Genomic DNA, 26,665 nt, shown 5'->3' on the forward strand with positions numbered 1-26,665 from the left:
GGAAGAACCACAGGTAAGAAAAGAAATAGCAGGTCATCAGGATTGAGTTGAAACACCAAAAGAATCTTTATTATACAAACTTGAACAAAACAACACACACAATGATTAAATAGGTGCACTGCGCAAGTAACAGAATGATTCTAAACAATATAAGCTTCTATTTTAAACTCAATCCAACAGACTTAACACTGCTTCATTTTTGCTACTGTGGCTTTCACTCGTACAAGCTTTTAAACATACTTATACTCATGAAGACAGATCCTTTTCTTTCTCATTGTTTGCCTGCACAGTTCATGCTATGAGCTGGCCAATGTGACCTCCTTGTGGTGATACAGGTGTTGTCGACAGTTACACAGCACAACCCATCAGATAGCTGTAGATACTTTGTTCAGGGTTTGAGTGAAGATGTGTAGTTCGGGTGCTGGTTGTAGATGTTGGTGTGTTCACCATGCTGGGAAGTTTGACAGCAGACGTTTCGTCCCCTTACTAGGTGACATCCTCAGTGCTGTGGAGCTTCCTGTGAAGTGCTGTTGTCTTGTGCCAGTTCAAATTGATATGGAGACACTAGGAACTGCAGATGCTGGAGAATCTGAGATAACATGGTGTAGAGCTGGATGAACACAGCAGGCCAAGCAGCATCAGAGGAGCAGCAAAGCTGACGTTTCGGACCTAGACCCTTCTTCAGAAATGGGCTGCAGTGGGAGAGAGATCCACTGAGGTCTTTCCGGAGGGAGGAGGGTAACTTCTTCAAAAGGTAGGCATCCTTAGAAGAGGCTTTGCAGTGGGGTTAAAATTGTTTCAGAGATAGTAGGAACTGCAGATGCTGGAGAATCTGAGATAACAAGGTGTAGAGCTGGATGAACACAGCAGGCCAATTTCTGAAGAAGGGTCTAGGCCCGAAACGTCAGCTTTCCTGCTCCTCTGATGCTGCTTGGCCTGCTGTGTTCATCCAGCTCGACACCTTGTTATCTCAAATTGATATGGTCTGGTTTTTGCTGCTTTCGGTAGGTGCCTGTTCTGACTGTGCATTGTAATGGTTGGTATATCGGGTCTAATTCAATGTGTTTGTTAATGGAATCCGCGGATGAATGCCAAGTCTCCAAGAATTCCCTGGCTGTCCTCTAATAAAAACCAAAAGAACTGCGGATGTTGTAAATCAGGAACAAAAACAGAGGTTGCTGGAAAAGCTCAGGAGCTCACTTCCATTTCTGAGGAAGGGTCATCAGACTCGAAACGTCAACTCTGATTTTTTCTTCACAGATGCTGCCAGACCTGTGAACATTTCCAGTAACCTCTGTTTTTGTTCCTGGCTGTCCTCTTTTTGGCTTGTCCAATGATAGTAATGTTGTTCCAATTGAAAGTGTGGTTTTTCTCGTCTGTGCGTATTGAAACCAAGGACATCTGGTCATGTCGTTTAGTTGCTAGCTGATGTTCGTGGATGTGGGCTGCTAGTTGTCTGCCTGTTTGTCCCATGTAGTATTTTGTGCAGTCTCCGCATGGTATGTTATAGACCACATTCGTCCTGTTCAAAGCAGCAGCAAAAACCGGACCACATAAATTTGAACCAGCACAAGACAACAGCGCTTCGAGGCTCCACAGCACTGAGGATGTCACCTAATAAGGGGATGAAACGTCTGCTATCAAACCTTCCAGCTCGGCGAACACACCAACATCTACAAACTTTGTTCACATCTATTCTGTAATTGGACATCTTTTCCCCTTACACAGCAACTTGGTTCTATCTAATTTTGGGAAATTCACTCGCTCTTTAAATTGACAGAACAAGTTTTTTGGTTAAACACAGCAGACTACATCTCTCCAAACTCCAAGTCAGATATCTTTTCACTTACATTTTTTTTACCTTTTTTTTTATTTTGAGCATGGGGGTAAAGGTGAATGTAGTGGCCATCACTAAGGAGAAGGTGCTGGGAAGCTGAAAGGTCTGAAGGTGGACAAATCATCCAGATCAGATGGACTACATGTCAGGGCTCTGAAGGAAATAGCTTAGGAGCCTGTTGAAGCATTGGTGATGATCTTTCAGGAATAACTGGAGGCAGGAAGGGTTCCAGAGGACTGGAAAATAGCTAATGTAACATCCCTATTTAAAAAGGGAGGGAGGCAGAAAATGCAGAATTATAGACCAGTTAGCCTGACCTCAGTCATTGGTAAGATTTTAGAGACCATTGTTAAGGATGAGATTATGGAGTCCTTGAAGTGCATGGTAAAATAGGCTGAATCAGCACGGCTTTGTCAAGGGGAAGTTATGCCTGACAAATCTGTTAGAATTGGGGAGGTAACAAGCAAGTTAGACAAAGGACAGCCAGTGGATGTCACTTGTTTGGATTTCAAGAAGACCTTTGACAGGAGGTTGCTAAATATATGATGTTAGGGGCAAGATACTGGTATGCATAGAGGATTGGTTGACTGATAGAAGGCACAGGGTGGGAATAAAGGGGTCTTTTTCAGGATGGCAGGTGGTGACTCATGGAGTTCTGCAGGAGTCAGTGTTGAGATCACAACTATTCACGTTAAAAATTAATAATCTGGAAGAAGGAACTGAGGGCATTGTTGCTAAATTTGCAGATGACATAAAGATATATATAGAGGGACGGTCAGTGTTGAGAAAGCAGGGAGGGTCAGAAGGACTTAAATAGACTAGGAGAGTGGGCAAAGAAGTGGCAGATAGAATACAATGCAGAAAAGTGTGAGGTTATATATTTTGGTACGAAGAACAGAGCCATAAATTATTTTCTAGATGGCGGGGGGAGGATTTGGAAATCTGAAGCATAAAGGGACTTGGCAGTCCTAGTTCAGGACTCTCTTCAGGTTAACATACAGGTTCAGTTGACCGTTAGGAAGACAAATGCAACGTTAGCAGTCATTTTGAGAGGGCGAGAATACAAGAGCAGGGATGTACTGCTGAGGCTGTGTAAGGCTCTGGTCAGCCCACATTTGTAATATTATGAACAGTTTTGGGCCCTATTTCTAAGGAAGGACGTGCTGGCCTTGGAGGGGTCCAGAAGAGGTTCATAGAACGATCCCAGGAATGAACGGCGTGTCATATAAGCAGCACTTGAGGACTCTGGGCTGTACCCAATGGAGTGCAGAAGGATGAGAGGAGATCTGATTGAAACTTACAGAATACGGAGAGGCCTCAACAGAATGGACTTGGAGAAGGTGTTTCCACCAATAGCAGAGACTAGGATCTGGGGGCAAAACCTCAGAGTGAAGGGAAGACCCTTTAGAAACAAGATGAGGAGGATCTTTCTCAGCCAGAGGGTGGTTATCTGTAGAACACATTACTACAGAGGGCTGAGAAGGCCAAGTCGTCAAGTATATTTAAGACAGAGACAGATAGGTTCTTCATTAGTGAGGGGATCAAGAATTATGGGGAAAAAGCCAAAGAATGGGGTTGAAAACATATTAGCCATGATTGGTGTAGCAGACTCAAATGGGCCAAATGGTCTAATTCTGCTCCCATATGTTATGATCTTATGGTCCCTTTGGTAGATCAGGTGGTCTGTACAGTCATTGTGTTCTAAAATGTCCTGACACATTTAAAGGCGTTTTCTTCCAAACAAATGTCCCGAGTATTTACCGCATCCCAAAACCAGTTCAGCTCGTCCCTGCCTCCCTAACCTGTTCTTCCTCCCATCTATCCCCTCCTCCCACCTCAAGCCGCACCTCCATCTCCTACCAACCAACCTCATCCCACCCCCTTGACCTGTCAGTCCTCCCTGGACTGACCTATCCCCTTCCTAACTCCCCACCTACACTCACCTTTACTGGCCCCATCCCCGCCTCTTCGACCTGTTTGTTTCCTCTCCACCTATCCTCTCCTCTATCCATCTTCTATCCGCCTCCCACTCTCTCCCTATTTATTTCAGAACCCCCTTCCTCTCCCCCTTTTCTGATGAAGGGTCTAGGCCCGAAACGTCAGCCTGTCTGCTCCTATGATGCTGCTTGGCCTGCTGTGTTCATCCAGCCCTGCACCTTGTTGTCCCGAGTATTAGATTGGTCAATGAAAATGAAGATTAATAGTTCATATTTTACAAATTGACAACATCATATATGGCAACATGGCAGCCAATTTGTACACAGCAAGGCTTCATGAACACAAATAAATAACAACAATCTATTTAACAATCTATCCCACTTGGGGAGCAAAGGGGCTCTCATCTAAGAGATGGTGTCTCTGACAGTGCTGCACTGACTTGTGTGCCTGGATTTTGTACTCAAGTTTCTGGAGCATGATTTAAACCCACAACCTTCTAAATCAAAGGCAAGCATGCTACCCAGTCTCCAATGCTAAGTGGACTAAACAGACTCCATGCACAAATTTAAGACTGTGGCTAAAGGTGCAAGCACAATAACAAAATAATCATTACAAAAGAAAATGACCATAGCAACTGCAGAAATTTTTGGTGGAATTCCACACTTTGTTCAGGCTCACCACTTGGGTTTTTTTTAGTTAATGCTGACTGTAGCTACACATTCCCAGACTGAGTCTGTACTCTGTTCCTCTACCCAGATGCACTTGTATGGTACGATCTGCATGTTTAGCACACAAAACAATGCTTTTCACTGTATCTCAGTACATGTGACAACAATAAATCAAACTAAATTTTAAAAATCTAAATGAAATCAAAAGCTGGAAACTTGGCTACTGTGCCTACGAACCTCTATGTCATGTGTTCAAAATAAACTCAGGGGAACAGCCAAAAATGACAAGCCAGTCACGACAAGCAATTCTGAAACAGGACACCAGCATAACCATTTTACTTCCATATGTGTTAAAATCTCCTGCAGATAACATGAACTTTGTCCATGATTTTCTTTCATATTATATCACGGGTGGCCTGATTGCTTTTCGAGAAAACCATCTTCCATTGACTTCTTGATGTGATGCTTATCCATCAATGGAACAGAATTCTTGCCCAACAGACAGACCGGTTTTTAATTAGAAGGACAAGACGCATGGAGATCACCTGCTCTAAATTTCCCTCCAAGCCACACCACACTCTGATTTGTAACTCTATCACCATTCCTTCAACGTAATGGTCAAAATCCTGGAACACCCTTCCTAAAGCATGGCGGGTGTCCCTATACCCAAACAACTGCAATGATTTAAGAAGGCACCTCACTACCACCATCTCCAAGACAATTAGGAAGAAGCAATAAATGCTGGCCCAGCCAGCAACACCCACATCTGATGAATGAATAATTTAAAAAAAACCAAGACTGAACTGAAATTGTACAGCTAGGGCAACGTGTCTTCATTTAATGAAGAAACTATTCATGCTTTGATACTAATGTCCCAGGATAATTGCTTTTCTCTCAAAAATATATCATCTGATGGGTCAGCTGTAAGAAATAATGGACAGAGTTTTTAAACCAGAAGTGTCACCTTCAGGGAGTTTTATGGAGGGGTTCTCTCCATCAGTTCTGGTGAGTTACCTGACAATTTCTGTGCTGTTCAGCTACACTTGCACCATCTGGTAGTCACCAGTGGTGGTGCTGTCAATTCTGTTGGGACCTCCTGAGATCCGCACAGCCAGTGCCATATTTAAGTCCCAGCTGTGCACCAGGTCAAATGTTGCAAGCCAGGAATAGCCAATCAAATGTGTTGCTGCAAAATTCTAAAGGCCTAATTTTGCTTCTATATTTTACAGTCATAGCTCCATCCTCAGCAATTGTCTCCATAGCAACTTCAAGGTTTTCTAAAAGCCTTTAAGTTAGGTCAAAAGTGCAACATTATTTTTGAACAGAGACATAATGAAAGAAACTTGAAGTAAACAATATCTAATTTACCTGAAATGGAACCCAAAATTCTACATTTTAACCCCATAAAAGCCGCAAAGATTACTAAATCACAAAATTACAGCAGTGTTACAGTGCAAAAGGAGATCATTCAGGTCAGCGTGTCTGCATCAGCTCTCCAAATATTATGAATTAGTGCCACTCTCTCCCTTTTCCTAATACCCTTGCACATTGTTTCTATTCAAATAACGATCCAATGCCATCTTCATCTGAACCTGCCTCAACATAATTCAAGTCAGTGCAACCACTCGTTGTGTGAAACAGTTTTTTTTTCCTCACATCCTATTTCCTATTTTTGTAATTTGCTTTAAATCTGTACTGTTTATTTCTCAATCCGTTTATGAGCAAGAATAGTTTCTCTCTATCTAATCTATCCAGCTCCCTCATGATTTTAAAAACTTCTATTAGATCTCCTCGTAGCCTCTATCTCACTAAGAACAGTTCAAACCTCTTCAATCTGGAACCATTCTTGTAAACCTATCCTGGATTCTCTCCAATTCGTTCATATCTTTCTTATTGCATGGTACCCAGAACTGCATACTATATTCTAGGTGAGGTCTGACAAGTGTCATATATGAGTTCAGCATAACCCCCATGCTCTTGTACTCTATTTGCTATTAATACTGCCCAGAATACAATACACTCTATTAACTGCTCTCTTCATTTGTTCTGCCACCTTCAATGAACTGTGCACATAATCACCCAGGTCCCCCTGCTCCTGCACCCCTCTTTAGAATAACGCCCTTTACTTTGTACTGTCCGCCCATGTTTTTCCTATGAAAATGAACTACCTCAAACTTCTCCATTGAACTTGATCTGTCATGTCAGCCCACCCCACCAACTTGTCTGCATCCCGTTGGCATTCTATACTTTCCTTCTCATTGTTTACAATGTTTCCAGGTTTTGTAACATGTGCCAACTTTGAAACTGCTACCTGCACACCAATGGACCCAGTACTAACCCCTGGTGGACTCCACTACAGATCTTCCTTCAGCCTGAAAAATACCCATTGGCAATCATTCAGATTCCTATTTCATAAAATGATAATTTTCAGATCTCCCAGTCTTGAGTAGGGAACATCAAAATCAATTTCTCACAATTCCAGCCACTTCTAACTTACGAGCTTGCTTTCCTAATTTCTTGAACACGTACTATAAACATACTGAAGTTGCTAGAAGATTCAGATTCAGCAGTGCAAAACCTTGCTGCCTCCAAGACCAATATCAAAATATTTTTAGTGATGTGGAAAATGTCAATTTTAATTCTCTCTTTCCATTTGCAGATTCAGTCTCACAATTCTAAATTGTTGACACGTCGTCAACCTCCATGGTTCAAATTAAAATTCTTGTGGGAACTTAAAAATTCTCCAGCTCTCTGCATTTGCCTGCATCCACCTTGTAGCTGTTTCCTCAATGCAGATTCTCTGTCTGTCTTTACATCAATGTCACTCCCTCTGATAGACACTAGTGGGTGGAATCTATCCCCATGATCTTAAAGTCAGCTGCTCAATGGAGTGTTTGCTAGTGCCTAAATGATTTACAATGTCATCTCATGGACATTTGTAACAATTTCATGCTGTTTTGTTGTCAAGTTGCTGAGCATGTCTGGGACATGTTATTCAGTGCAGCTTCACCACGCATTTCCATGTTAATCTTCAAGGGGTATAAAATCATATCTCTTACTCATACTGCTGTCCCAATATCCCAATATCATGCGACAAGTGCAATCTGATAAAAGCCACTCGTGACTTTCAGGTAACCTTACCAGAAGATCAAGGAAGTGTCAGTTTGAAAATCTTTGCTTAACTCCCCCAGCTCAGTTCCAATGTGTCAGGCAGTGGCCAGACGATCACATTCAGTTTCTTACAATGTTCTGAAGCAAGCAAACACCTCCAAGAGAAGGGTATTGATTTATGAATCTCATCCTCACTTTGTGACTTCCACCAGAATGTAAGTGATATAATCCATTGAATTAGACCCAGGGAGAGTCATTCCAATTCCTATTTGGTGTGAATTCCTTCTTTTATTCCAAGTGCAGAATTGCATTAGTTTTCATTCTCTCTCATTAAGGAGAGTTGGACGAATTTTACTGTCCAATTCAATATTCTCAGAATGCGGTGTCTGCAGATCAGAGACAGAAATACTTACAGTCAGCTTAGCAATAACTCCTATATCTCCTGTTCTCAAGCAATTTGTCTTTAAAGATAACAAATGGGATGAAGGTCAATCTTAAAATGTGGTACTTTGTTCAAATTGTCACTATGCCATCAGTGGAAAGGATTAACTCCTCTGCTTGTTTGTAAAAGGGCTCAGCAAACATTCACAATTGATCAAGGTTTGGTCAATTTTGCACAACTTTCTTTCAGAACAACAAATCAAATGCCATTTCAAACTTTGTTTCCAAGTCTTTGGTACTTCTCTCAGCTTCGTCAAATATTATTTTGTTTCTTCTCCAAATGACTGTAATGTAACTGAACAGAAAGAAAAGTTTTTAAAAATATAAGCTGTTGGAGGTACTTTAACCATTTTAGACAAAGAAAAACAGTTACAGGGTAGGGAGTCCCACAGCTTAAGAGCTCGGAAACAACTACAAGTCTGAAATTATCTTTGGGGAAATCAAATTTTTAGTCCCTTTACAATTGTACAAGTAAATTGTAATGCATCCTTAAAGATCCACTTTCATTTTGTCACGAAAATGTTTCACTTTTCTCAGCACAGAAACTGGTAGCATTTTAGACGAAATGCTGATTATAAACTACTCTCATAGCTGATGTCTGAAGACGATCCCTGTCCACTGTCGAACCGCCAGCACAGAAACTGTGCTTCTGGATACACTCAATCTGTAAGTGGATGGAGTCTGTTCAACATGACCCTGGCGAAGGTCTTCCCCGTGAGAGTAAGGAGTGGGAGGCTCCCACAGTTCCTGCAAACTCCTCGGTCTCTTTTGTTTTTGTAGGTGGTCGTCATGCATGTCCTATGGGACAGATCTTGCCTCCTAACAGAGGAGAAGGTGGTCATGAAGGTGCAGCAGTAGAGGGGACTTTTTGCATTTGGGCAGTTCGGCTGTGATTCCATCCTTGCTGGGGAACTTGCTGCTCACTCCACAATCGATGGCCTTTTCCAGGTCAGGTGATGAGGGTTCCACGCCTGACACAACAATGACAGGAAGCAGCAGGATAGCATCAAATGGAGACGAGGGGATGGCCGTCTCACAGGAATATTGCCCAGTCATGTTAAACCCAGCGGGATATCTGTTTACTTCCTCCAGTGAATACTTCAACTCTGAATTTCTCGGGGGCAACCTTCGGCATAATGGGACCAAGAGCTCTCTCGATCCCATCAGACACAGCTTGTAAATTAATATGACCGCAGGCAGTTTGGATTTCCTGACATGCCTGATTCAGTGATTCTTTGCCCAGTATCTGTTCCTTTGCACAACTGTCTTGACTACTTACAGATGATGCAGCATTCTAGCTGTTGCATTGGTGTTGTACATTAAATCATCTCTTCTTGTTTGCTTCAATGACAGATATAACGTCTGCCAAGCAGTACTCAGACCAGTCTTTGACGTGGTTCTGCCTTTACCAAATGTTGCTGCTGTAGTGTCAAAAATGATTGATTCCAGCGACTTCCAAACTTCATCAATATCAATGTTGATTGATGAAGCTTTTATTGATTTGTCTGTAGAAGCTTTTATTGATTTGTCTGTAAAACATTTCATTATTATTCATGACCCTTGACTTAACTTAATGCCATAATGGAGGTGTCCATGTGAAGAATGTTCATCAGACAAAATTGTCAGCAAAGATTAAAAGAGATTTTCTACGAGGAGATATTAACTTCCCAGATTCTGAGCTGCAGATTTTGCACCAAAAATCAATTTAGGATTGAAGTAAAAGTTCATAATTTTATTGTTACTGAGTTCCCAGTTCAAGGGGAAAGATCACAGGTGATATATGTTTGAAAAGAAAGAGTCCAGCCCTGAAAATCAAATTAAATTCTAGCCACAGTTACAGGGGGTGTTAATATCAGATACAAACCAAATATTATCAATTCTCAATCTCAGACATGATTAACAGCAGCAGTTACAGCAGAATCAAAGCCCTGCAGTCACTTATGGATTCGTTGGTGTCTCTGCAGATGGGATGACTGAGTGAATTCCATCCCACACACACAGCAGGGGAATGGCCTCTCCACAGTGTGAACTTGCTGATGTGTCAGCAGCTGGGATGACCAAGAGAATTTCCTCCCACACACAGAGCAGGTGAATGGCTTCTCACTAGTGTGGGTGCGTTGGTGTTCTTTGAGGTCGATCGAATGCTTGAATGTCTTTCCGCAGGAAGTGCAGCGGAATGGATTCTCCTTCGTGTGAAAATGGTGGTGTGACTCGAGGGCGTGTAACTGAGAGAATCTCGTCCCACACACAAAGCAACTGAATGGTTTCTGCCCTGTGTGAATTCGCTCGTGTTCAGTGAGCGTGTCTGAAGATCTGAAGCTCTGTCCACAGGTTGTGCAGCTGAATGGCTTCTCCTCAGTGTGAACTCGCTGGTGTGAGCAAAGATTGGATGACCGAGCAAATCCCTTCCCACACACTGTGCAGGTGAATGGCCTCTCCCCAGTGTGAGTGCGTCGATGGATTTCCAGCCGGGATGAGTAACTAAATCCTTTCCCACAATCTTCACATTTCCACGGTTTCTCCATGGTACTGGTGTCCTTGTATCTCTCCAGTTTGGATGATCAGTCAAAGCCTCGTCCACCCACAGAACACGTGTATGGTTTCTCACTGCTGTAAATGGTGCAATATATTTTCAGGCCCGTAATTGCTTAACCTGTTTCCACAGTAAGGGCACTGGAACACATTCACTCAGTCCGTGTAAGTGGTTAAAGCTCTTTGCACACAGTCAGTTCACTGGAACACACTCATTCAGGTGAGAGGCTTGGTGCTTTTCCTGTCACATTGATGCTCTCAATTTTCTTCCACAGCCAGAACAGATATACATTTCTTCTTTCTCATTCGTTGCTGCTGATATTCTGTTTCTCATGAATCAAGTGACTGTTTAATTGTGACATTAATTTTGATTTGAGCTTCCCACCTTTAAAACATCCTTTTTCTACATCCTGTAAAAGGAGTTTACAAGCTTTTAACTGTCAGTATGGGATAGAGATTCTGAACAGACAATTCTAATTTGGCTGAAATATTGTTTCCTCTCTCTTTTGTTCCCCAAAAGCTTTAAGTGCAAGTCCTATACACTCTTCCTCAAGTTTAGCAAAGACATTTTCATTGGGCTCTTTGAAAAGATGGAGGTAATCAGCCAGTCAACATGATTTTGTGAAAGGGAAATCACATTTAACAAAGTTGTTGGAGTTTTTTAAGGAACATGTGCTGTGGATAATGGAGAACCCCTGGATGTACTGCACTTAGATTTTCAGAAGGCATTTGATAAGCTGTCACAAAAAAGGTTATTATGAAAAGCTCATGGAGTAGGGCGTAATATATTTCCATGCTGTCTGTTTCATATTAGCTAGCCAGTCATAAAATGTTCTTTTCTGCTTGGCAAGATGTAATGAGTGATGTGCCACAGGTATCACTGTAGAGTCCTTGATGTTTTGCAATTTTTTTTCAGAGGTTTGGATGAAATGAACAAAGCTTTGGTTTCAACATTTGCTGACAAAGTGAAGATAAGTAGGAAAATGAGTTGAGAGGACACAAGGAAGTTGCAAAGGGATATAGGTAGGTTAAGTGAATGAGCAATCTGGAAAATGGAATATGTAGGAAATTGTCCATTTCAGCAGAAACAATAAAAATGAAGTATTTCATTGAATGATGAGGTTACAGAGCTTTGAGCTGGCCTTCTTACTGCACAAACTGCAGAAGGTTAGTATTCAAGTACAGCAAGTAATTAGAAAAGCTAGTAGCCATTCACTGCAAGGGAGGTTGAATCCAAAAAGGAGGATGTTATGCTTCATTTGTAAAGGGCACTGATAAGACCACACCTTGTATACCGTGCACCATTATTGGACTCCTTAGTTATGGATGGATGCAAATGTGCTGGAGGCTATTCAGAGAAGGTTGACAAAACTAATAACTGGAATAAGTGGATTGTTCTATGAGGAAATGTTGGACACACTGGGCTTCTATCAAATGAAGTTCTGAAGAGTAACAGGCAACTTGATTGAAACATGTAAAGAACCTGACAGGTATTGAGAGGGTAGGTATCGAGAGGACATTTCCTGTATGGGTAAACCTAGAGCTGGGGGTCACTGTTTCATTACAAACTGCATTTTTTGGCAATGTAAACACCAGACAGAGCTTTACAGTGTGATGTCATTTGACAATTAATCTGCCTGCTTTTCCCAGAATCAAGATCAACAAATTATCAATTAAAAACAATTCTTAGTGTACTTTTTAAACAGAAGTATAAAACAATAAGTGTGAGACTTTGGCCTTCTCTTATTTGTCCTAATAATCACCACTTTAGGAGCTTAGGTTTTCACAGAAAAGCTAAAACATGTCACAAAGCTTTTGCTTCATAAAAATGTAAGCATGTTAAGACTCAGTATAGTTAAACGTGCACAGATAAACCCAAGTATAAAACAGTACTAAACTGTAATTCTGACCATGAAAATCTCAGTTATTATATGCTGACTTGATATCACAAACACAACTGAGACTGACCATGGAGGTCATGGCTGTGTTGGGAACATACACTGTTTAAGGTGGTGATGAGCAAAATTTTTTTTCCCCTCACAGAGAGCTGAGAATCTTTGAAATACACTTCTTGAAAGTTGGTGTCTTTGAATATTTTGAGTCCGAGATAGACAGATTTCAGGTTAGCTGGGGTGGAAGGGTCTTGGGGCGAGGCAGGAATGTGGAGTAATCAGATTGGCCAGAATCTTATTGATTGGTGGAGCAGGCTCTAGCGGCTGAGTTAGGGATGCCTCTAATTGGGATATTCGTTCCACCCTTGCCTTGAATTAATACCCATCTCCTCAATTCCTGGCCCCCAGCGCTTCATCTTTACTATGGACGTTCAATGCCTATACACGTCCATACCCCACAAGGATGGCCTGTATGCCCTCAGTTTTTTCCTCTCCAACAGATCCATCCAGTTCCCCCCCACCAATACCCACCTCCGCCTTGCCAAACTAGTCCTCACCCTCAAAAATTTTTCCTTCAATTCCTCCCACCACGTACTCTGCAAAAACTCCATCCTGTTTTTCCAACTCCTCTGTCTCCATCACATCTACTCTGACGAGGAGACGTTCTATTCCCAAGCATCCTAGATGTCTGCCTTTTTCAAACAATGCTCGTTTCCCCACCCCTGTCATCCACACATCCTCCACCACACCTCCTCCATTTCCCCCCTCCATGGCTCTTAACCACCCTGCTCGCCAAACGTAATAAAGATAGGGTCTCTCTTGTCTTCAATTTCCACCCCTCAACCTCCGCATCCAATGTATCATCCTCAAACTCGTCCAGGTGGTAGGGTCTAATTGGAGTTGGCGGAACAACTTCCACTCCCCACTCCCCTCTGCCTTCTGCAAGGACCATTCCCTTCACTCCTCAGTTTGCGCCACACTCCCCACCAACCACTCGCCCGGTACCTTCCCCAGTGACCGTAAAAGTCGCAAACCTGCCCCCACACCACCTCCATTCAGGACCCTCAACAGTCCTTCTGAGTGAGACAGAGCTTCACCTGCATGTCCTTCAATATAGTCTATTGCATTCGGTGTTCCCGATGTGGTCTTCTCTGCGTCGGTGACATCAAACGTAGACTAGGTGACTGTTTCACTGAGCATCTTCACCTGGCCCATAATGGCCAACCTAACTTCCCAGTCACTGCCCATTTCAACTCCCTGCCCAACTCCCCCTCTGACATGTCCGTCATCAGCCACCTCCAGTGTCACAGCAACTCACAACATAAATTTGAAGAACAACACCTTATCTTCTGCCTGGGCACCCTACAGCCCAGAGGACTCAACCCATTGAGTTCTCCAATTTCAAATAACCTTCCCACCCCAACTTCCCTTCCAGCCACCAACCGGATTCATCCCTCCCATCGACCAACCAAGTCGTACCTACTACCAATGTCCACCTATCATCACCATTCTGCCGCCACACCTCCTCCCTCTCTTTTTCTGCATCTCCCCTAACCCCACATCCAGTCCTGAAGAAGGGTAATGCCCGAAATGTTGACTGCTCATTTCCTCCAATGTTGCCTGCCTTGCTGTGTTCTTCCAGCCTCCTGTTTGTCGTACTTGTATTCTAGCATCTGCAGTTTTTTGTCTCAAATTACATTCCTCCACTCCCATTTTCTCACTGTCTATCTGTCTCTCTCATTCCCCCGCAAGGTCTCCAGTTCATCCACACAAACAAGAACATCACATCCGACATCATCTGCAGTGGTAACACACAAGAGACAGTGACTTCGCATGCTCGAACAACGATTATAATTGACGGCCAGTCCGGACCTATCGGGAAAGGGGGCGAGTCTGGAAGACCGTTGGGGCGACTGGTCCTCCAGCAAATCAGAGCACGTTACAGAATCCACACCACCGAGGGGCGGGGCTTCTGGGTTCATCCAGAAGGGGCATGATTACAGGTCGCTCCTCACCTCTGGGACGGCCTAATAGCGCATGCGTCCCTGCACCGGTCGTCTCGTCTAAAAATGGTGGCAGTTAGCTCAGGCCTGACACTGGAAAGAACCGAGCAGCCACAATCAGCTTCAACTAGAGTTTGAGGAGGGGGGAAGCTTCACAATTGTGGTTTCATGTTTTCTTGTAGTGAGTCTGAAACCTCCCAATACACTTAACCGCTCCATCACTCTCCCAAGCCAATCTCACCTGCGATAAATTTCCACATGAACTGCTCCGTCCAGCTGCAGCCCCGCACTGCGGATGTTGGCTGTGGCTCAGGGCCAATAGGAAGAGGGGGCGGGGCTGGTGTACGGGGCGGGAGAGGATGGATTTCCAACCAATGGGAGTGAATGAGGGGGCGGGGCTGGGCTCGACACTCCCTCATTGGCTGAAATTCCCCCTAATTTGGAAACCTTAGTGTAAAAACCCCAGGAGAAAGTTGGACCTTTATGTTTGTGGCTTTAAACATATTTAACTCTCTGGGGCTAGAGTAAACGTTGTAACATCTGAAATAGATGTTACTGAAATAGAGAACATGACAAGACAATCTGATTTAAAGGAACAACTATACAAACAGAAAATGTGACCATTCAAACAACAAATGAACGTGCAGAAGAGTTTGGACTTGTTAGGGGAGAGATTAATCCTGTTAGCGTTCAGAACAACACACTAAAAAGAAACAACTCATCTCAAACAGTGTATTCATGTACATGTTTTTTTTGGGGGGGGAGTGCCGTACTAATTTTAAATGGCTTGGTGATATATGTTTACTATATTGCATAATCACATTGAAATTAATCTAGTAAATCTTCTCTGAAAAGCTTCCAATACTTCTACATTCTTCCTTAAACAAGGAGACCAATACTGTACACAGTATTCCAGTTCTGGTCTCATGCTTCCCTGGATACCTCAAACGTAAATGTGCTAATTTTTTAAAAGCAAAATACTGCAGGTGTTGGAAAATAAAAAGGGAACACACTGGAAATCTCGACAGGTCTCACAGCATGTGTGATGAGGGAAACAGTCAACGTTTTAAGTCAGATATGGCTCTTCAGACCTCATTCATCATTTACTACATCAGGCATTTATTGGCTGCAGTTTCAACTTCACCCATAATTCCAAACAAACTCATCTCTAAACTCCGAGACCAAGGTCTTGGCTCCCCCTCTGTAACTGGATCCTTGACTCATGACCCATAGACCACAAATCAGTAAGAATAGGTGACAACATCTCCTCCACCATGATCCTCAACAGTGATACCCCACAAGGCTGTGTACTGAGCCCTCTAGTATACACCTTATACACACAGGACTGTGTGGTCAAATTCTGCACTAACTCCATTTACAAGTTTGCTGACGACAGCACCGTTGTAGGTCTGATCTCAAACAATGACAAGACAGAACACAGGAAAGAGCTACATGGTGTAAAGACAACATTCTCTCCGTCAATGTCAGTAAAATGAAGGATGTGATCATTGACTTCAGGAATCAGAGTGGAGGGCATGCATCTGTCGGCATCAATGGTGCTGAGTTGGAGATGGTCAAGAGTGTCAAGTTCCTGGGAGTGATGATCACCAATAATCTGTCCTGGTCCACCCACATCAACACGATGGTCAAGAAAGCATAACGACATCTCTACTTTCTCCGGAGATTAAGGAAATTTGGTATGTCCACAAGGACTCTTGCCACTTTTTTATAAATGCACCATAGAAAACATCCTAACTGGATGCAGCGTTCTTTGGTAACTGCGCTTCCCAAGACTGCAAAAAACTACAGAGTCGTGATTACAGCCCAGTCCATCATGCCAACTAGCCTTCCATCCACTGACCCCATCTACACATCCACACAACGCGGGGAACCAACCAACATAATCAAAGACTCTTCCTATCCCAGTTACAATCTCTTCCATATACTCCTGTCAGACACAAAGTTTGAATACATGTACAAACAGATTCAAGAACATCTTCTTCCCTGCTATTATCAGGCTTTTGAATGGACCTCTCAAATATTAATTCTGATCTCTCTCTCTGCACCTTCTCTGTAACACTGTATTCTGCATTCCACCGTGCTATCCTGATTCACTTTGAATAGTATAATCTGCCTGTATAGCATGCAAAATTACACTTTTCACTGAATTTCAGACATGTGACAACAATAACTCAATCAACCAATATTTTTCAATTCAATTCCCTTCACAATAAACAATACCATTTTGTTAATTATTCTAATTACACGCAGACCAGCCTTTTGTAAATAATGCACCAGGACACCCAAATCTCTCTGCATCTCAAAGCTGTGCAATGTCTACCATTTCAAACAGATTGTTAAATTCTTTCTGCAAAAATTGACAATTTAACTTTTTCTCCTTTAAAATCCATTTGGCATATCTCTAACTATTCACTTAAAAAACAGATTGACAGTATTTCAGAACTGTGACCACAACAATCCTCTTGCTACCTGTTGGTAAGACCAATGTAACTTTTTATAGTGCAGAACATAGAAGATAAGGTATACAAGGAACTTGCAAAGTGTCTGAGAATTCAAACGAAATGAAACAAAACAGTACATTCTTCATGTTGTTACAAAGTAAGTGTGAGATGGTTGTGTAGATGTTAGGTTTAATACAGCACTCAGGCACTCAGCTATAGACAGCTATGCAGACAGTCAAATGATTTTACAGTATGGATTAGTAATTGAAGCACTGCACTGGAATACATTGAGATAGCAAGAATTGCAGATGCTGGAGTCAGAGATAGCACAGTCTGGGGCTGGAGGAACGCAGCAAGCCAGGCAGCATCAGAGGAGCAGGAAAGTTGATGCTTCGAGTCGGGACCCTTCTTCAGAAATGGGGAGGGGTAAGGGAGCTCAGAAATAAATAGAGAGTAGGGGTGGGGCTAGGAAAGGCAGGTGGGATGGTGATAGGTGAGTGCAGATAGGGAGTGGTGGGAATTGGTCAGTGAGGTGGGATGGGCAGATAAGTAGAAGAGAAGATGGACAGGTTGTGCCAGGTCAAGGAGGCAGGGATGAAAGGGAGGCTTGGACATGGGATGAGGCCGGGGGTAGGGAGATTTTAAAACTGGTGAAATCCATGTTTAGGCCATGGGGCTGTAGGCTCCCGAGGCAGAATATGAGGTGCTGCTCCTCCAGTTTGGGGGTGGCGTCATTGTGACACTGGAGGAGGCCCAGGATGGAAAGGTTACCCAGGGAGTGAGAGTGGCAGTTAAAATGGTGCACAACTGGAAGGTGTTGTCATTTGTCACGTACAGAGCGCAGATGCTCTACAAAATAGTCTCCGAGTCTCCGCTTGGTCTCACCGATGTGCAGGAGGCCACATTGGGAGCAGCAGATGCTCTCTCTATTTATTTCTGAGCTCCCTTCCCCCTCCTCATTTCTGAAGAAGTGCCCCGACCCGAAATGTCAACTTTCCTGCTCCTCTGATGCTGCCTCGCCTGCTGTGTTCCTCCAGCTCCACACTAGAATACTTTCTGTCGTTTGGGTGGGGATGTGTGGATTTTTAATTTCAAATTTTTATTACTTAAAGGTGGAAGAGCAAAAGAAAAGGTGGTTCTTTAAGTATTTTGGTCTTTAGAAGTGTGGGCATAGAGTACAAAAATCAAGCAAGTTATGATGAAGTGAGCATTTGTTTGGTTTCAACTGGAATTCTCGACCTAGTTCTGAGCACCATACCTTAAGAACGAGGGAAGGCATTAAAGAGCATACAGAAATCAATCACATGAATAAATCAAGCATATTTTGAGGATGTTGAGATGAGCTGATATGTTCAACTTGGAGGAGATTAAGAAGAGATTTGATGGAGGTGTATAGAATCATAAGTCGCCTCGACTAAGTAGATTGGAAGAAGGTGTTGCCCTTGATGGAAGAATTGAGAACTAGAGGACACTGAGGTATACATTGAATATTTTAGTAATCAGTTTCCTGAAAGTGTATTGGAGCCAATTTGAAATGAAGCTCTCAACAAAGAACTTAACCATTATCTGACGGCAGCAATCATGCAGGACTCCAGAGAAAGGTTGAGGATGCCAGATTAGGTGAGCAGCTATTCCAAAGAACGAGCACGAATACACCAGGCTAAATTATTTCAATCTGTGCAGCAATTATTTAGGACAGGAAGGAAATCCAGATAAAACTTTAGAACATTAAGCAAATATATCCCTGGTTTTAATGAAACAATTTTCTATGACTCAGCTCCTGTACGTTCTGGCTGTAAAGGGACAGTATCTTAGCAGATGATAATGTGTCGTCCTACTGATTACTGTGGTTCTGCGGTAGGATCATGTTTACTGAAATGCCCAAAGCCTGCACTGTTTACTGTTTGATGCAAAATCCATCGATGGAACCCCTATTCTGCTTTTTGGGAACTATATTAAACTTCTTCAAGAATTGGACTACATGGCGGTTTTCCGACCCAGAATACACCGCGCTGCAGAAAGCCCCCTATCAGTGAGTACTGGAGTTCAACGCGCAGGAGCAGCAGCGAGTTGTGATCCGAGCATGCCTAGTGTCATTTATGGGGACACCCCAAGGAGGAACGGAAGCTTCGGGTGCTGGTAGGAGATCGAGAGACAGGGTAAGAATGGAAATCGTGGCCCTGGGGCCTGGCAACATTTTCAACGTTTTGGTGGAGGCTTGGGGCTCCGAATAAGAGCTCATAGGTTTCGAGTTTACTCCGCGGTGCGGGTTAGTGGGGACAGGCCCTGGGATGGAACGGGCGGCTTGTTGATCGCCATTTTGTGAGTGGGAGTCAGGACGAATCAGGGATGCGGGCTCCCTCCCAAGGGCGGGAGGCTGGTTACCCCAGCACCTGGTCGCCATCTTGGTGAGGGGACGGTTAGGCTCGTTCATAGCTGAGGGCGACTGGGTGGCCATCTTGGTGAGGGTCGGCGGTACTTCAATGTTCCTGTGGCCCGGAAGGAAAGTGATCGACTCAGTGATTTTATTCTCACTTGCAGACCGGGGCTACAGAAGTCAACCTGGCCAGAGTGCAGAGAGAAAGAGGGAGGGACGGACGGACGGACGGGGGAAAAGAGTGGTGGAAGAAAAGTGTAAAGATGACACACGGGATTGAATTAGAAGCATTGGAATTAAGAACAATAGCCTACTCCACTGTTCAATATGATCGTCCAACTCTGTTCCCCGTTCCCACTTTATCCCCATAACTTTTGACTCCTTTAAGCTCTAAGAACTATATGTCTGCTTGAAAGCATTCAACATTTTGGCTTCAACCACTTTCTGTGGCAGAGAATTCTATAGGCTTAGCACTGTGAGTTAAGAAGTTTTTCCTCATTTCAGTCCTAAACAACCTACCTCATATACTCAGACTGTGACCCCTGGTTCTGGACTCCCTGGTCATTGAAAACATCTTTCCTGTGTTTATCCTGTTAAAATTTATAGGTTTCAATAAGAACTTCATTCTTCTAAATTCCAGTGAATATAGTCCTAAACAACCCAGTCTCGTTTCATCTGTCTCTTGTCAGTTCTGCTATTCCAGGAATCAGGTTGGTAAGTTTTGAGTTCTGAAGCAGGGTCACTACACTTGAAACATTAACTTTGCTTTCTCTGCATAGATACTGCCAGACCTGCTGAGTTTCTCGAGCTACTCCTGTTTTTGGTAATTCCTTATTACACTCCCTGCATAACCAGAACATCCTTCCTCAGATAAGGAGACCAGAACTGCACACAATACTCCAGATGTGGTCTCACCAAGGCCCTGTATGTTGCAGCAACATATCTCTGCTCCTTTAGTCAAAGGCTTTTGTTATAACCACTTGCTGTACCTGCATGCTTACTTTCAGTGACTGGTGTTGAAGGACAGCCAGGTCTTGTTGTACCTTTCCTGTTCCCAATCAATTGCCATTCAAGTAATAGTCAGCTTTCCTGTTTTTGGTGATAAAGTGGATAACCTCATTACTGTCACATTACCCTTCATCCGCCATGCATTTGCGCATTCACTCAACTTGGTCCAAATCTCACTGAATAATCTCTGCTTCCTCCTCACAGTTCACCCTCCCACACAGCTTTACATTGTCTGAAAACTTGGAGATATTTAATTCCCTCACCCAAATCATTAATTTATATTGTGAATAGCTGGAGTCCAAGCGAAACAATACAGATGACACTTGGGATTGAATTCCAGCATGGAAAGCTTTACTACTGTAGCAGAGAGTGCTCCATAGAAAGCAAATTCTTCTATTCTATATTTCTGTCTTGTAGTTCAGTCATTGGGCTTTCTGAACTCCTTTCCTAGGACATTACAAGTGGAGAATTATCAGATGGACAACTCAAATCAAAAATCGTGTCAAGATTTGACAGAGTCCCTTTATTTATCAGGACATGAATATTATCACCCTTTGAATGTGGAAGGCGAAATGCTTGTCTGTTCTATTTGTCAAAAGGATTTCAAACATCAGTCCGATTGGAAAAGCACCAAGACACACACTAAAGTGACAGTGCTCCAGTGAATTACTGTGGAAGTAGCTTTAACCAGTTAAACAGCCTGAACAAACATTGCACCTTTCACAGTGCAGTGTGTATCTGTTGACAAGGCTTCAACCTGGAGAAACCCAAGAATACCCACAGCATTGAGAAACCATGGAAATGTGTAGACTGTGGAAAGGGATTCAGTTACCCATCTGAGCTTGAAATTCATCGACGGACTCACACTGGAGAGAGACCATTCACCTGCTCTACATGTGGGAAGGGATTCACTCAGTCTTCCAGTCTGCTGACACATCAGTATGTTCACACTGAGCAAAGACCTTTTAAATGTTCTCACTGTGAGAAGAAATTTAAAAGCAAGAAGTATCTGCTGAGACATCAACTCATTCACAGTGGGGAGAAGCCTTTCAGCTGTTCTGCATGTGGGAAGAGATTCACTGCTTCATCAAACCTGCAGAAACACCAACGAGTTCACACTGACAAGAGACCATTTAAATGCCCAGACTGTGGGAAGTGCTTTAAAAGTTCTGGGGAAGTGACGTGCCATCAACGTGTTCACACTGACGAGAGACCATTCAGGTGCTCTCACTGTGGGACTGGATTTAGGCGATCATCTGAACTCACTGTTCACCAGCGAACTCACACCGGGGAGAGACCGTTCACCTGTCCCAAATGTGGAAAGGGATTCGCTCAGTCATACAACCTATTGAAACATCAACGTATTCACTCTAACGTAAAACCTTTTAAATGTTCTGACTGTGAAGAGACGTTTAAAAGCAGCAATGATCTTCTGAGACACAGGCGAGTTCACACTGGAGAGCGGCCATTTACCTGCTGTATGTGTGGGAAGGGATTCACCCAGTTTTGCAACTTGCTGAAACACCAGCGTGTCCACACAGGGGAGAGGCCATTCACTTGCTCAATGTGTGGGATGGTATTCACTCAGTTTTCCAACCTGCTACAGCACCAGCCAATTCATGAGTGACTGGTTGGGTTGGATTCTACTGCTTATCGCTGCTGTCAATTTTATATCCCGAATTGAATGTGTCGGTTAGTCCTGGTGTGTGTAAGAAATGTTTTTGACCTACTCTGTTCCATTGTTGAGCTCCAGGACACAGAAGCTCTGTTACAACTGTCTTCAGGGTCTGGATGATTAATGATGAATGGTGGAAGTTGAGATTTTGTCCAGGATTCATAGATACCAAAAAACAGGGTTGAAGTCAGAGGTGATTCCAAAGCATTTTATTAGTGAGCAGCAGTTTGGATATGATAGATAAGTTAAACAGGCAGAAAAGACAGGCAAACCATAGTGGTGCAGCAATAATGTCACTGGACTAGTTTACTCAGACCCAGGATAAAGTTCTGGAGACAAGACATCAAATTTCACCAATCCCAGCTGCTGGAAGTTAAATTCAATAGCTTTCAATCTCAGATTTATGCAGTCTCAGTGATGGTGACTATGGGAACTATAATTGATTGTTTTTACAACAAATCAGGTAACTACAATTGCCATAGAAACCATCAAGTTCACTGATGTCTTTCAGTGGAAAAGAAATCTGCCATCCTTATGTAGTCTGGACTACACATGACCCCAGAGCCATTCTAAAATGACCTCACAAACCAGCCAACCCAGGGGCATTTATGGGATGGCCAGCAGATACTGCAACGCATGAAAGAATAATTTAGAAATAATTCTGAAGACATCAGTATCTGCACTTTCATCACTTTCCCCCATTGGTAGAGGTGCCAAGGTCCCAAGGTTTTTGGGCTACTACTAAAATAATTTAATCTGATTATTAGATGCTAACATCTCAATTCATTAGAAACTCACCTGACTATAATAATGCAGGTAAACTTTGGAAACAGTGTGGGAGAGATAGCACAGGATCCTGGCCGTTGGTCAAGTTTCAAAAAAATGTACTAGAGCTTCAAGGTAAAAGCTGCTGTGTAAGCTAAAACAGGGATGTCAATGAAATAAATGACAACAGATATGTAGCAGCCTTGCAATAAAAGGATCACAGAATAATGTTGAAAGCAAATCACTCATCTGTTCTGTGCGATGTGTATCTCCCCTTTTTGTTATTGGGTAATTCCTGGAACGCCCATCACAATAGCCTTGTGAGTCTACCTACAGCACACGGACTACAGCAGTTCAAGAAGGTAGCTCACCATTACTTTGTCAAGGGCAACTAGGGTAGGCAATAAATGCTAGCCAGCCAGCAGCACCCACATCCCACAAGTGAATAAAAAAATCTGATTAAGTAGTGTCAACATGATCACAAATTGCATCTGCACAAAGAAGGGTCAATCAGATAAGAGGCAGAAAATCAGATAAATAAACCCTCCTGAGGAAAAGCCACGTGTTAGGAGATGAACCAGAATCAGAAGATAAACACCCACAGAGAGAAAAAGAGAGAAAGCTTGAAGATCAAAGACCAATCAAACTGGAGATTACAGCCTTACTTTGTCACTGTAGCTTGCTCGAAGCTCGATTGTCTTGTCTTAACTTTATCTCAACAAAGCTGACTCACAATCGAGTTCTGCAGTCAAGTCCACTCCTTTCTGAAAAAAGGAGCAATCACAGCTACATCTCCACCTCCCCCAATCTAAAATTAGGCATTTCTGATTGTTGATCCAGGCTAGGAGACATTGACTAGATGTGTGTTATGTGGAGGAAAGGTCAAAAGAGTATTCAGTGTAGGGAAGGCAGATGATATTGGGAAGTGATCATCCCAAAGAAGTCCCCCTGAAACAGTGAGCATTAATAACCTTTTGAATGGTGAGTGACCTGTATATTGCTCACCCCCTTTCTTTTTGTTCAGTTTTTCAGTATTCCTGACTTTTTCTTTTAATCTCTGCTAAATCATTTTCTTGTAATACTGAAATCCAGATGATTTTAAGTCACTTTAAGTCAATTGCCACTGAGTATACTGGACGTCTCAACTAGTCCTAACTTTTTACAGTATGTGTTCACAGGGGACTTGATTTTCTCTGAGACCCCAGAAGATCAAAGTGTGTCTCAAAGTTCAGATATGGTGCCTTAAACATGGGCTGTCAGACATACTGGGGCAACAACCCTGACTTTAATCTCTCCATCATTTGGCTGTGCCTTCAGCTGCCATGACACTAAGCTCTGGGATTCCCTCTTAAATCTCTCCACCATCTACTTCACTCTCCTCCTCCTTGAAATTGTTCCTTATAAACAATCTCTTTGGCCAAGATTGAGTCCCAATGCTCCTGTGAAACTCCTTGTGACCAATTTGTTACATTAAAAGCTTGTTTTGAGTATAACTTGGTGCAATTGTTGTTTGAGTGAGTCTGTGTAAATGTAACTCGGGCACAACTTGTGTTGTAATTTAGTGAGATATGATAGTCTGATGAGTGAGTCTGTCTAAATGTAACTCTGATAAACACAGCTGGAGAGAAGGAATTAATCTTTGGACTTTCCATTCCCCTCTATTGGGAAAAGCTGACTCTTTCCAAATATTCAAAATGAATAATAAAGTTATGAAAGATAATTTGCTGTTGTGACCTGCATTATTTGACAGAATGAGAGTGAGAGGATTGAGCCACGGCCTGAATCACTGCTTTAATGGCGGGAGGTGAGAGAAGAAGAGTGGACACTGAACCTGCAACAAGGAGCAGAGAGGGGAGGAATGTATGGGACAGGGATTTATAGATTCGGTGGAATGAAAGTGGAGCAAATGTTCAATAGAAACCAGAATCTTCTGTTCTGAATTACAATCATTTACTTATACAGATGACTTTTGTAAACACTATTTACAGGCTATTAGAAGGTGATGGATCAGAAGTTGGGAAACTCAAAGCAAAATCCCAAGATCTTAGAGTCACTTATATATGATTGGGTTCCAATTATGAACAGGAAAATGTTGCCCTGTTCCACGTGTAAATCATCGTTGTGACTAGAAAATCATTGGGACATACACACCTCTGGGTCAAGCATGACATCAACCTCCAAAAAGTCTGCTTTGGTTTCAGATGGTTGGTGGGGAGAGGGATGAAGTTGTTCATGAAGGATTTAAAACAATGGCTTCTGTCTTCTCAGTACTTAATTGGAAGAAATTTCTCTACATCCACCACTGGTTATCAGAGGAACAAGTCTGATAATTTCACAAAAGTGGAAAGGGTGATGGTGAGGTAGCACTGGGAGCTGTCAGGGTACATGTGATAAGTGTATTGTTCAAATGATGTAATTGTGAGGACACATCAATGAGAAATGGGAGGAGGCCAAGGCCAGATAACTTTGGAGATACAACAGGAAACTGTGTGAGTGGGGAGGCAAGACATTTCCAGTGAAACTCTGGCTATGACTGGAGAAAGAAAAGTGGAACCAGGATAGAGCAGACCCGCTCAGCTGTGTTGCTTTTTGTTGTCCTGTTCAAGTCCATTATCTTCTCTGATTTTTAAGACTGTAGAGAGGGCTTGGACAAAATGGTGTGGTCAGTCAACCTTGTTAAAGAACAGCTTGGTTACGGTCACATTGGATATAACCTGCAGCTTTAATTTTAGCTGTTTCAGGACTATATCGACCCTGATTGGAGGGAACAACAGGCATGGATTTGGGAGGTGCCAAAATGTTCGAGGATCTTGGAGAGGAAAGGGAGTTTGGAGATGAGGCGAGGATGGTGAGGTTATTTTTAGTTTGAGGAGGGGATACTGCTGGCTTATTTGAAGGAGATTGATAAGACCTGATGAGAGAGGGGAACAGGAGAATAGCCTTTCTGCAGTGTTATTGTGCAGTACATTAGCAACTCAGACGGCCTATTGAATACCTTCTCACAGACCCACACTGTTTCTCCTTGGTGTGTATCCACGTCTCTCTTCAGGTTGGATGATCTGTTGAAGTGTCGTGCAAACACAGAACATGTACATGGTTTATCCCCACTACATATGGTGTGATATTTTTTCAGGCTGTGGAACTGGTTAAACTCTTTTATTGGTACACTATCACTCAGCTATGTGTTTCAGTTATTTTCCAGTCACACTGATGTTTGAAATCTTTTCTCAGATGGCAGAGAAAGATTTCTCCTCGTCATGTTGGATGACATTTGAGCCAAGTGATCTTTGGTTTGAGTTTTGAATCTGTAAATCCTTGCTTTCTAATACAATGTAAAGAGTTTAAAAAAGTCATCACTGCAAGTACGGGACAGAAATTCAGACCAGGCAATTCTAGTTTGATGGAATGTTTTCTCCTCTCCTATTCCTTTAAAGTAACAAACCTTATTGTGCACGCTGTCCTTCCCCAGCTGAAATCTAAATCAACTGCACCATTTCTTTGCTCCACTCTTAGTTTCCTCCCTCCCTGTATTCCACCTGTGTTCAGTTCTCAAGCCCCTATGTGTAGACTGGGACTGAAGTTAATGAATTAGTCATTTTCTCCAATCACGCCTGTAGTATTGTGGGGTTTGTGGAGCATTCATTTTTCCAGTCCTTTCTTGAACACTGCTCCCACTGTTCCTTGTCTGGTTATGCCGTGACTTGCTTTCATCTAGATTTGCAAATATTCATCAATTTTGCTTCCATTTTTCACCATTGTCTCACCCTCACCTGGTTCATTGCTAACACTTCTTGACTTCATTTCCAGGGGTAGGCCATCTACTAATATTCATGACAAACCCAATCCTACCAATTCCAGCTCAACTGGACTTCCTCACATCCTGCTGTAAGGACTGTATTCCATTCCCTCAGTTTCTCTGACTGTTTGATATGTTTCAGTGAGGCTACCTTGCACAA

The 26,665-nt window shown here is 42.8% G+C and overlaps 3 protein-coding genes across 10 annotated transcripts in view; 1 reads left to right on the forward strand and 2 right to left on the reverse strand.

The window, feature by feature from the left end:
• The window catches only part of LOC109917695 (zinc finger protein OZF-like), a 36,494-nt gene extending 21,774 nt beyond the window's left edge, over positions 1-14,720 (reverse strand). The window contains exons 1-2 of one of the 2 annotated variants that reach the window (XR_007266024.1): positions 14,664-14,720; positions 10,823-10,937 (exon numbers count right to left, since the gene is read on the reverse strand). The gene's annotated coding sequence lies outside the window, so the exon portion shown is untranslated. Of the gene's footprint in view, positions 1-10,822; positions 10,938-14,663 lie in introns of those variants that run through there. The other variant, XM_048619678.1, reaches the window with a different exon arrangement.
• Positions 9,825-26,665, reverse strand: part of LOC109936375 (gastrula zinc finger protein XlCGF26.1-like) — a 56,799-nt gene continuing 39,958 nt past the window's right edge. The window contains exon 3 of one of the 3 annotated variants that reach the window (XM_048619684.1): positions 9,825-10,524. In XM_048619684.1, coding sequence (XP_048475641.1) covers positions 9,930-10,524 — 595 coding nt within the window. In that variant the 3' untranslated portion in view covers positions 9,825-9,929. Of the gene's footprint in view, positions 10,542-26,665 lie in introns of all 3 variants that reach the window. The other 2 variants (XM_048619685.1, XM_048619686.1) reach the window with 2 other exon arrangements.
• The window catches only part of LOC109936376 (zinc finger protein 239-like), a 43,338-nt gene continuing 35,648 nt past the window's right edge, over positions 18,976-26,665 (forward strand). For 2 of the 5 annotated variants that reach the window (XM_048619683.1, XM_048619680.1), the window contains exons 1-2: positions 18,976-19,043; positions 19,426-19,971. The gene's annotated coding sequence lies outside the window, so the exon portion shown is untranslated. The remainder of the gene's footprint in view (positions 19,044-19,425; positions 19,972-26,665) is intronic. The other 3 variants (XM_048619681.1, XM_048619679.1, XM_048619682.1) reach the window with 3 other exon arrangements.

The sequence above is a fragment of the Rhincodon typus genome, chromosome 43 (genome assembly GCF_021869965.1).
Source record: "Rhincodon typus isolate 14 chromosome 43, sRhiTyp1.1, whole genome shotgun sequence".
Lineage (NCBI taxonomy): Eukaryota > Metazoa > Chordata > Chondrichthyes > Orectolobiformes > Rhincodontidae > Rhincodon > Rhincodon typus.